Source organism: Bufo bufo, chromosome 4, assembly GCF_905171765.1.
Source record: "Bufo bufo chromosome 4, aBufBuf1.1, whole genome shotgun sequence".
Classification (NCBI taxonomy): domain Eukaryota; kingdom Metazoa; phylum Chordata; class Amphibia; order Anura; family Bufonidae; genus Bufo; species Bufo bufo.
In genome coordinates, this window is record NC_053392.1 from 163,739,952 (window position 1) to 163,752,134 (window position 12,183).

A 12,183-nucleotide genomic window follows, 5' to 3' on the forward strand; every position below is an offset into this window, starting at 1 on the left:
CTCTGTTTGTATCGCTGTCCTGAGGACGGCGATACAAACAGATCACTATGAAGATGAGCGCTTCACTTCCACAATGGAAGCGCTCATCTCAGTGCCTGCCCCGCCGCACACATTGCCCCGCTGCCGCTGGGGGGGATTTGACCATACCTGTCCCCCCCGCATTATTTCCTGGGGGGGATCCGTCCCCCCCGCTTCCTACGCCCATGGACCCTCACCAACTCCGAGAACAGAGCGGGGAACTTGGTGGCTGGAGGACCCTGGGTTTCCCCGAGTCTGGCTGCCACCAAGCGCTCTCCCTATAGTAGTGAATGGGAGCACACAGGGCTTGCGCGGCCACCGCTCCCATTCATTTCTACTGGCGTCTGCGCATACGCAGTGCACCCTCCACAACTTTTAGGGCTCCGTTCTCAGTGTAGATGCGGGTCCCAGACAATGGGGGGGTATCCTAGTGATATGCCCCCATTGTCTGAGATAGGAATACCCCTTTAATACAAGGCACTTACTAATGTACTGTGATTGTCCATGTTGCCTCCTTTGCTGGCTGGATTAATTTTTCCATCACATTATACACAATTCATTTCCATGGTTACGACCACCCTGCAATCAAGCAGCGGTGGTCGTGCTTGTACACTATAGGGAAAAAGAGCCGGCCTCTCTGGTGGCCAGGACCGTGGAAGCGCACATAGGTACGCATGTGCAGCAGATCCTGACCTGGCCACCTCGCGTCTGCGCTGCAGCGGTTATCGTAACCCCTGGAAACGAGCAGTGTATAATGTAATGGAAAAATGAATCAAGCCAGCAAAGGATGCAATATGGATAATAACAATACATTAGCAAGTGTCTTGTATTAACATTCTCTACATGATAAATTCAGTATGCTGAAGTGAGACAACCCCTTTAAGTGGTCATACACATACAGCTATTCCTCCTGGCTCCCCCTTCCAAATGCATTGCCAGCTTGGGAGAACATGCATGTGTCCTCACTAGGAGATGTCAGAGATCATATAACTTTGTCGGTTGGCTTCTCCAAAACTCTATGGTTGGTCCCATATTGATTTTGCCTTGGCTTCTAAAGTAATTTGAACATCCCCCAAGGGCACGAGTTCTGTATGATCTTCATCACTTTTTTGAGCCCATTGAATCACCTTTAGGGCTCATGCACACAAACGTATTTTCTTTCTGTGTCCGTTTTTTTGTGGACCGTATGCGGAACCATTCATTTCAATGGGTCCACAAAAAAAAAACCAGAAGTTACTCCGTGTACATTCCGTTTCCGTATGTTCGTATTTCCGTTCCACAAAAAAAATAGAACATGTCCTATTATTGTCTGCATTACGGATAAGGATAGGACTGTTCTATTAGAGGCCAGCTGTTCCGTTCCGCAAAATACGGAATGCACGCGGATGTCATCTGTATTTTTTTGCGGATCCATTTTTTGTGGACCGCAAAATACATACGGTCGTGTGCATGAGGCCTTAGTTCCTAAATATTTTACATATTTTTAAATTCTGCTATAACTTTAGAGTAACCAGGACGGACGTTCCTCCCTTCTGGCACCACCTGATAAGCAAACTCCATTTCCCTCTTGCGCTCTCAGTATTACCATGTGCAACTATGAACAAGCATCTTCCGGTGTAGTGTAGATTTCATGATCTCAAACGTATGTTTATTTCGCAACAGTACACGTGTGGCCATATCCCTGCAGCGTGAGGCTGCTCATATCACTCATGTGTCTGGAGCTTCTCAGAACTGGAGATCTGTCAGGTGGACATGAGGACGGGTTCTTCACATCTGCATCCAAGGATCACATGGAACCTCCACTGCAGATCCCATCAAAAATGTCAGAAAGAAAGAGCGCAGCATGCAGCATCTAAGGGACAGAGAATCCGGATAGTCACCTGTCGGAGAACTGCAGACACAGAAGTGAAGCCGCGCACATTTCTCTGGAGTAAAGCTGGCCGTATCTGCAGAAAAATATATCAACTGGCTTCAACTTCAAAAATGATTCCAGAAATGTGAACATTCGGGACTAACGGAACTGCTCCGACCACTGGCGAGCGGTGTGTCTTGCCGCAGCACTATATGGCGGCATTTAAATAGATGGCCGTCCATGTATAGCACGGGGAGGCAAGGTCTGGCAGAGCACTGTGGTGGTCCCTTCTGGGGAGAGAATTTGGATAGGGATTGTCTTTATTTGCCACCACACATATTGGGGGAGCAGGAGAACATAGGCTAAATCCAAGCTGTCAAAGCCTGTAGACATTACCTCGTTGTCTCAAAATGAGTGGAATCCCCTCATAAACTTTCTAATTGCCAGGTTAATTGCTTAGCAAACACAGCCAGATCTATCATCAAAGTGAACTTCAGGAGATGCGTGATGGCCCCTGGCACTGGATGCCCTTATTGAGAGGCCAACACTGGCAAAACAAAGCGTGGTGTCAATCACAGGCACTTAAACTACTGGATTCTACAATGTGACTTGCTGACATGTATTTATGCAGGGTCTTTTTGTTATCCTATATTTATTATATTATGAACAGCATTGTATTCTGTGTTATTGGTTTGATCCCATTTGGCGCTCACTGGCTTTGTACTTTTACGATGCACGATGATAATAAAGTTGAATTTAGTCTAATCCCTTTAGGAACAAGTCATTCGGTTACCTACCTAACCAGATTATCGCCAAGACCTTCAAACCATAATTAAAGGGGTTTTCCAAATATATATTAAAATTTTCAATAAGTCTTATCTTTTTGAGTCAGTGCCTTTCTGGCCCCTGATGGACCCTGGTCCTTTAGTTTAAAAGCCACATGTATAGACATGACATTCGTGTGACCTCACGTTCTGATTGCAGTGGACCATCGCTGCCGCGTGACGTAATTATAAATGGAACATCACCGTTACAATCCTCACGTATTCATAAATTCCAGAAATTTCCTTCATATCAGACGGTGTGTGGCCAGTTTTAGAGCCTGAGGACTATCCTGGTGCCAGTGGTGTTTGGCGAAATGTCCATGTTTTAATCACTGCTCACACAATATTCTGTCCAGTAGCAGAACCAGCGTTATGCTAGGTCCGTACAGGGTGTAAATTGAACCAAAATAAAAAAACAAAATTCAAAACTTTTAGAGAACACCCTTAAGTGTTCAGTTATCTTTAGGTATGACCTATTTGAAGATTCATACTTACCTGCACTCCGCTGCTCTGTAACTGTGACCTGACCACAATGATGTGACACTTGGGGACATGTCACGTCTGAAACCAGCTGCAGGAGATCATGTCCATATCTGACTGGAAATAAACAATTGAGGACAGGAAGATGGCTGAACGGCAGCCAGGCTGCAGGACCGAAGCAGCGGGGGGTCGACCGAAGCAGCCGGGAGTCGACCAAAGCAGCGGGGGGTCGACCGAAGCAGCGGGGGGTCGACCGAAGCAGCGGGGGGTCGACCGAAGCAGCGGGGGGTCGACCGAAGCAGCGGGGGGTCGACCTAAGCAGCGGGGGGTCGACAGGACTGTTTTTCCCATCAAGTATAAGGAAAAAACGGAACCGTTATTTGTCTCCATAGACATGTATTAGGACGGAGCAAAACAGAACGCCTCTAAAGGCTTCCGTTTGGCATTCCGTCCTAAAATTCCATTATATTCCGTTATAACCCTGTTAACAGAACCTATAACGAAATTCGACAACGCCAATGTGAACCCCCCCTTAGTCTGATCCTTTCAGTAGAGGTGGCAGGCTGCCAGCAGCTGTTAGAAATGATGTATTCCCCAACAACCCCTCTAAGGCTGGGGCTACACGACAACATGTGTTGTGGGACATGAAGACTGTGACACTGCATCTAATGATTGTCAATGGGGTAGTGATAGGACATACAATATACTGCGACATTCACCAAAAATCCAATGCTACTGTGTTTTGGATTGCAGGTGGCACACAACTTTGATATCATAAACCACATAGCAAATCACATGATGTAACTGCGTCTTTTCTGCAAGTTATCCATCTTTTTAAAGGGGTATTTTTGAGATTTTGATACTGATGATCTATCCTCAGGATAGGTCATGAGTATCTGATCGGTGGGGGTCCGACACCCAGGACCCCCACCAATCAGCTGTATGAGAAGGCAACGGCGCTCCTGTGGGCACCGTGGCCTTCTCCGTGCTTCACTTCAATGGGGCAGAGCCCGATACCAAGCACAGCCGCTATACAATGCACAGAGCTGTGCTTGGTAGGCACGGAGAAAGCTGCGTGCCTTCTCAAACAGCTGATCGGTGGGGGTCCCAGGTGTCAGACCCCCACCGATCAGATACTGATGACCCATCAAAATCAAGGAAAACCCCTTCAAAGCCAAATCCCTAGAGATTGTTTTGCGGTGAACTGTACGCGTTCGCGATTCGCCAAACATGCAAACATATGGCAATGCTCGCGTGCGCCATATTCTTTTGCATTGCGCCAAACTTTGACCCACGTGACACATCCATCAGGTGGGTCAGGACAGCCAATTGAGACGTTTCAGCACATGGACATACCCCCTACCTTATAAATAAACCTGATCTGGCAGCCATTTTACATTCTGTGTTTTGCAAGTGTAGGGAGAGGTTGCTGTGTGGGGCAGGGACAGACTGTTAGGGACACCTAACGCTAGCTAATAGGGCCACAAAAGTCCTTTTAAGGACTGGTATAGGTGTGCTATGGATAGGTGTGATATACTGAGGGGTGTGATATACTTATAATATACTTTCTAACATAGAAAGTATATTATAGTGCATGTGGATTGTGCAGCAGTTGTGTGTGGTTCTGCTGAGATACCGCAGCTATATAGAGGGACAAACGCTATTGGAACAACTATGTGCAACTGGTGTGATAAACCTGTTGCCCTTCTAAAAAACTGATTGAGGGGTGCAATATACCTATAATATACTTTCTAACATAGAAAGTATATAGTGCTTTTGTATTGTGCAGCAGTTGTGTGCGGTTCTGCTGCGATACCGCAAGTATATAGAGGGACAAGCGCTATTGGAACAACTATTTGCAACGGGTGTGATATACCTGTGGCCCCCCGAAAATAATAATTGAGGGGTGCAATATACCCACTTCCACAAAACACTGATTGAGGGGTGCGATATACCTGCTTCCACCAAATATTGATTATGGGGTTCTATATACCAGCTTCCACAAAATACAGATTGAGGGGTGCGATATACCTGCTTCCACAAAATACTGATTAAGGGGTTTGATATACCTGCTTCCACAAAATACTGATTGAGGGGTGCGATATACCTGATTCCACCAAATATTGATTAAGACGTTCTATATATCTGCTTCCACAAAATACTGATTAAAGGGTTTTTATATACCTGCTTCCACAAAATACTGATTAAGGGGTGCGATATACCTGCTTCCACAAAATATCGATTAAGGGGTTCTATATACCTGCTTCCACAAAATACTGATTAAGGGGATTGATATACCTGCTTCTACTAAATATTGTGCACCACCACCATAGCCCCTGCACTCAAGTCAGAGGAATTATTTTTCCATCCATTCACAGACCTTACCGATGCGCAGCCATTCTTGGCATCGGATGAGGAAGAGAGGGGTAGCAAAGGCCGCCACCCAGCAGTCTGATGACAGTACCCAGATCAGCTCAAGGAGGGTTGTCCCCACTGTTGCTGCCTACTCCGAGATCTCTAATGTCAGTGGTGGTGAAGGTGACGATGATGACGTGTCGATGGACGTCACATGGGTGCCCACAAGAGAGGAAGAGGAGGGGAGTTCAGAGGGAGAGACGGAGCAGCAGATAGGGAGGAGAAGGAGGAGAAGCAGCCAGAACTTGCAGTGCACCGGAGGCAAAAAGCAGACTGCAAATGTATCTGGAGCGGTCACATCTTGCGCTCCCAGGACGCCGGCACATGGATACGCAGTGTGGGCTTTTTTTAACGTGTCAGCTGCTGACAATAGTGTTGCCATCTGCAGCCTTTGCTGTCAACGCATAAGTAGCGGCAGGGGCGTACCTAGAGCATTTGGCACCCGGGGCGAACCCTTTGTTTGGCACCCCCCCCCCCCCCCCCCCCAAGAAAGTTAAGAAAACATGCACAAACTTTTTTCAATGTTTTCAATAATATTTATAAATAAAAATAAAACCCCTTAAAAAAATAAACCTCTGCACACCCCCTTAACGAAATAAACCCATTAACCCCCCTTAATAAAACCCATTAACCACCCCTTAATAGACCCCTTAACCCTTCCTTAATAAAATAAAAACCTGCACCCCCTTAAACCCCAGTATAATAAACATTGGTGGCGCAGTGCGCCCCCCCAATATAATAAACATTGGTGGCGCAGTGCCACCAATATAAACATTGGTGGTGCAGTGTGCCCCCCCAACATAATAAACATTGGTGGGCAGTGCGCCCCCCCTCCCTAGCATAATAAACATAAAAAAATTGGTGGTGCAGTGCGCCCCCCCCCCAACACCCCAGTATAATAAACATTGGTGGCACAGTGCGCCCCCCCCCCAACATAATAAACATTGGTGGGCAGTGCCAATGAGGGTTAAAAAAATAAATAAAAATTAACTCACCACCTCCAATTGATCGCGTAGCAGCAGGTCTCATGTACTTTCTTCAGGACCTGTGGTGATGTCACTGAGCTCATCACATGATACATCACATGATCCATCACCATGGTAATGGACCATGTGATAGAGGCTGGAGCTCAGTGACGTCACCACAGGTCCTGAAGAAATTACAAGTAGACCGGCAGCAGCTACGCGATCAATTGGAGGAGGTGAGTTAATTTTTTATTTTTTAACCCTCATTGGCACTGCCCACTGCCCACCAATGTTTATTATACTGGGGGGGGGGCCGCACTCAATGTTTATTATACTGGGGGGAGGGCGCACTCAATGTTTATTATACTGGGGGGGGGGGGCGCACTCAATGTTTATTATACTGAAGGGGGGGGGCCGCACTCAATGTTAATGAAGATAACTGACCTGTTAATACAAATGCAGGAGGCGGGTGCCGGAATCAAATAGCCGGCACCCGCCTCCTGCATTTGTATTAACAGGTCAGTTATCTTCATTGGTGGCGCAGTGGCCACAGCCCCTCCCCCGGCCCTGCCCCTCTTCTTATTGGCCGCGGCGGCAGCAGCACAGGGGGAGTGAGAGACCATCTGGAGCCCTGCCCCTATCACAGCGCCACGCCTGGCCCACTCGCCACATTATTTTTTTATTTTTATTTTTTATTTTTTTTTATCCTCAGTCGCGGCTGGCACCCCCCTTGTGAGTGGCACCCGGGGCGGGCCGCCCCCCCCCGCCCCCCCCTTGGTACGCCACTGAGTAGCGGTAAGCCCAACACTCACCTAGTGACGACCTCCTTAAGAAGGCACCTGGCCTCCCATCACCGAGCCCAGTGGGAGCAACGCCGTCAAAACCCACAAAGCCACACTCCCGGCGCTCCACCTCCTGCCTCTTTTCCTTCTTCTCTCTCCTCCAATTTGTCCTCCACTCCACCTTCCACTGTGCCGTCATAGCGTTCATCTGGAAGAAGGCAGGCTTCTGTGGCCCAAATATTTGAGCGTAAAAAGTTGATGACGCCGGATAACCCTCTTGCCCAACGGCTAACCGCTGGCTTGTCGGAACTGCTAGCCCGCCAACTACTGCCATATAAATTGGTGGACTCGGAGGACTTTAGAAAATTTGTGGCCATTGGCACACCGCAATGGAAAGTCACCGGAAGGAAATATTTCTCCCAGAAGGGCATCCCAGAGCTATATGGCCACGTTCAGCGGCACAGTGTCGGTGCCAAGATACATCTACCACAGACATGTGATCTAGCAAACACGGGCAGGGAAGGTACATAACTTTTACTGCCCACTGGGTGAACCTTCTGACGGCCGTCAAGCATGTAACCTGTGGCACCCGTGTGAATTTGGTTTTACCACTATGGATTGCATGCAGGCCTGCCTCTTCTTCTCCTCCTCCTACTCCATCCTCCGTCTCCTCCTCGGCTGACTACTCCTTTTCCACTGCTATTGCCTCTACCGCTACAACCCCCCTAGCTTCCCAGAAGATATTGGACGTGCCAGGTGAGACGTTGCCATGCTGTGCTGTGGCTGTTGTGCCTGGAAGCCAAGAGCCACACCGGTCCTGCACTGCTTTCAGCATTGCGGTCACAGGCTGATCAGTGGCTAACCCCGCTCAATTTGACAGTTGGTAAAGTGGTGTGCGACAACGGTGCCAATCTGCTGAGGTCCAGGATGTCTTGCGGCAAGCCAGGAAAATCTGTGGCCATTTTAGAAGATCTTACACGGCCATGGCTTGCCTTGCTGACGTTCAGCGGCGACACCACCTGCCCGTCAGACGTCTGATTTGTGACAGCCCGACGCGCTGGAACTCCACCTTGTATATGCTTGATAGGATGCTCCAGCAGCAATGTGCCGTTGACGACTACCAGTATGAACTCTGCAGCAGGACAGGTTCTGGGGAGCTTGGTTTCTTTTCACTGCGCCAGTGGCTGCTCATGCGCGATGCATGCAGACTACTGCGTCCATTTGATGAGATCACCAAACTGGTCAGTCGCAGCCAGGCACCATCAGTGACATCGTACCTTACGCCTTCTTTCTGGAGCGTGCATTGCAACTGTCATTGATCAAGCCGTTGAGGAGCAGGAGCTGGAAGCTGAGGAAGTCGCAAAGCTGAATGAATTCCCAGGGGGGCTACTCCATCTGAGACAAGTCAACAGGAGTGTGAAAAGGAGTCAGAGGAGGATGGTGCCTGGGGGGAGGAGGAGCAAGAAGAGCAGGCTTTAAACTTTTCTGGGATCCCTGATGTTGTCCGTGGCTGGGGGGAGGAGACCGAGGACGACATTCTCCTGGGCGATGAGCAGGAGCCAGGGCGCTCCACTGCTTCCAATTTAGTGCAAATGGGGGCCTTCATGCTCCAGTGTTTGAAGAGGGACCCCCGTATAAAAAGTATAAAGGGCAAGGACCAATACTGGGTGGCAATGTACTTAGACCCCCGGTACAAACACAAAATGGCGGACATGTTACCAGCATCACAGATGGCTGGCAGAATGCAGCATTTCCAGGCCTTGCTGCATTCTGCTGTTGCGGGCGATTTCAGAGGAATTTCCACCCACAGCGAAACAGGTGCGGGTACCAATCCTACCGCGCCTGCAATAAGATGGCGGTTTGAAGATGTGTTGGTCACTTCGGATATGAGATTATTCTTGCAACCAACCCATCGACAGCCGCCCTCCGGATCCAGCCTCAGGGAACGCCTAGACCGACAGGTATCCGACTACATCGGGTTAACGCCCGATGTGGATGCTCTGAGAAGCGAAGAACCCCTGGACTACTGGGTGTGCAGGCTTGACCTGTGGCCAGAGCTGGCACAATTTGACATGGAACTCTTGGCTTGCCCCTCGTCGAGTGTCCTGTCCAAAAGGACGTTCAGCGCAGCAGGGGGGATCATGACCGATTAGCGCACTCGCCTAGCTCACGACAGTGTGGACTACCTCACATTTCTAAAAATGAATGAGGCATGGATCTTGGAGGAATTCAACACCTATGACGACGACGTGTAATTGAATTTCTTCATGCCAGAACAAAGAATGGAAGTGGGCACGTAGGCGTATGTTGAAGTCACCACCATGGTGACATTGAGCATAAGAGGATTTTCTTTATTATATGGTGCATTTTCCCCTGTTTTGCTGCTTTCTCCCTGTTTTTTCCCGCCTTTTTTCCCTGTAACACAGGATCCATAATTACCTGAGGTGAAGTGGAAGAACTCAGATGATTGGTTCCTGGTTACTTACCTGTTACTGGGTACCTGAGTTCTGCCCAGCTCTGATTGGTCAAGCAATGCCAGGAGGCGGGAATCTGGTCTATTTAAGCAGGTGTCCGTAGGTCTGGAGCTTGTCTGCCCTGGAGCACCTAAACAAGAGTAGACGTCGTCCCACCCACCCTCCCTTAATATTGTTTAGTCGCGGTCTTGAGTTAGAGGGGGGTTTAGTCACCCAGCTTTTCTGGGGGGACAGTAATATTTTAATGGTTATTTATTGAGTTAATTTTTTTAGTATTTTAATTGAATATTTATTGGTTTGGAGATTAACCCTTAATAAAGGACCGCGGCCATTATTTCATCACTGGAAAAGTTGTTGTGTGTTTATTTAATTATTGGTTAAAGTTAAATGTTTAGGTTATTGCTCATATGGCACCATGGTCCTTGTCTTATGTACTGTATATACAGCGGCATAAAAGGCCTTTTCTGTCAGGTGAATGTCTAATTTTTGGGGCCTCTACTCCAGTGGCCTACAGTAAAATTGTTATTCAGTGACCGTCTAATGTACCTCCAGCCACATAATCACTTGTTCTTTTGTCAGATGAATGCCTAATTTTTGGGGCCCGTACTCCCTATAATAACATTTTCTTGGCTCCAGCAGGGCACATTTTTGAGAGTTTCCCTTTAAGATGCATAAAAATGGCCCCTGATTAAAATACATATTTTTTTGAGGGAATTTTTGCCATTGATCCCCCTCTGGTATGTCACTGTCCATGTTGTGGGACTATTTGTGCACTTCTAGTAAGTATTTGGTGGCTGCAAATATGACCTGAAGGCTTGCCAATAAAGTGAATGGTGCCCGCCGCGAACGCGCGTTCGCGAAACATCCCGGCCAATGTCCGTCCATCACTACAAATCACGACTAAAATAGTTACGCTGTCGTGTGACCCAAGTTGTTGTGTAGCCCCAGGATTAGGGAACATTCACATGACCGTATTAACAGTCCGCATTCGTTCTGCATTTTCTGAAAATTGGATGCGGACTCATTCATTTCAATGGGGCCTTAAAACATGTGTGTGCTGTCCAGATCCGTGTATTCGTTCAGTGGCCCTGGAAAAAAAATCAAACATGTCCTATTCTTGTCCGACAATTGGCATTTCTCGCATTTTGTGGATAAGCGGGATGAGCTGATCCGCGGATGCACTTACACAAGGATCTGTGTCTTGTGGATCCACATTTTGCAAACTGCAGATTTCATTCTATGTATTGAAAGGGCTGAAATCCACTGTGAAAAATTGGGGCACTGCACACATTTAAGATCTACCCCACGTATCAGTTTCCACAGAGAGCAGGTGAGAATTCTTGTAGTCTGGTGACTGGTCCTATTTGCTGCCGATGAACATACTGTGAGACATGCGCAGCACTCACCTTGCGCGGCGCCCTGCTCACTGCCTTGGAGGCGCTCTGCCTGATCTCTGCCGCCGTCCCCGGCTTCAGGAGGCTTTTGGTGAATCTCCGGGAGGTTTCCATCACTGGAGGAGTCCGGCGGCGCTAGGACTAAGGGGAGGAGGCGGGGGTGCGGGCACGGTGCTGGGCACACAGGTCACACTGGCTGATGGTGGCACTGGCACCGCGCGGCTCTGCTGTCACTCAAGGAAGCGGAACTCACTTCTTCCTCTTCATGTGACTTGATGTGAAGTTAAGAAGAGTCTTCCAGCTGAGAGCAGAGATCTGACCTGTGTAATCCCAGGGGATCCCCGAGGAATCCGCACGACTCTCCCAGCGGGTGAAATGAGCTCAGCATGTGTAGTAATCTGTACATGTTACATACATGTAGATATGGCTCCAGGTTGTACACAGTGACAGCTCAGCATGTGTAATCTGTACATGTAACATACATGTAGATATGGCTCTGGGTTGTACATAGTGACAGCTCAGCATGTGTAAGCTGTATATGTAACATACATGTAGATATGGCTCCGGGTTGTACACAGTGACAGATCAGCATGTGTAAGCTGTACATGTTGTAACATACATGTAGATATGGCTCTGGGTTGTACACAGTGACAGCTCAGCATGTGTAAGCTGTACATGTAACATACATGTAGATATGGCTCCAGGTTGTACACAGTGACAGCTCAGCATGTGTAATCTGTACATGTAACATACATGTAGATATGGCTCTGGGTTGTACACAGTGACAGCTCAGCGCGTGTAAGCTGTATATGTAACATACATGTAGATATGGCTCCAGGTTGTACACAGTGACAGCTCAGCATGTGTAAGCTGTACATGTAACATACATGTAGATATAGCTCCAGGTTGTACACAGTGACAGCTCAGCGCATGTAAGCTGTACATGTAACATACATGTAGATATGGCTCCGGGTTGTAC

At 48.1% G+C, this 12,183-nt stretch overlaps 1 protein-coding gene across 1 annotated transcript in view; it reads right to left on the minus strand.

Moving 5' to 3' along the window:
• DOCK10 (dedicator of cytokinesis 10) overlaps nt 1–11,627 on the minus strand; it is a 374,360-nt gene extending 362,733 nt beyond the window's left edge. The window contains exon 1 of the mRNA XM_040428071.1: nt 11,217–11,627. Coding sequence (XP_040284005.1) covers nt 11,217–11,318 — 102 coding nt within the window. The 5' untranslated portion in view covers nt 11,319–11,627. The remainder of the gene's footprint in view (nt 1–11,216) is intronic.
• Nucleotides 11,628–12,183: the final 556 nt, after the last annotated feature.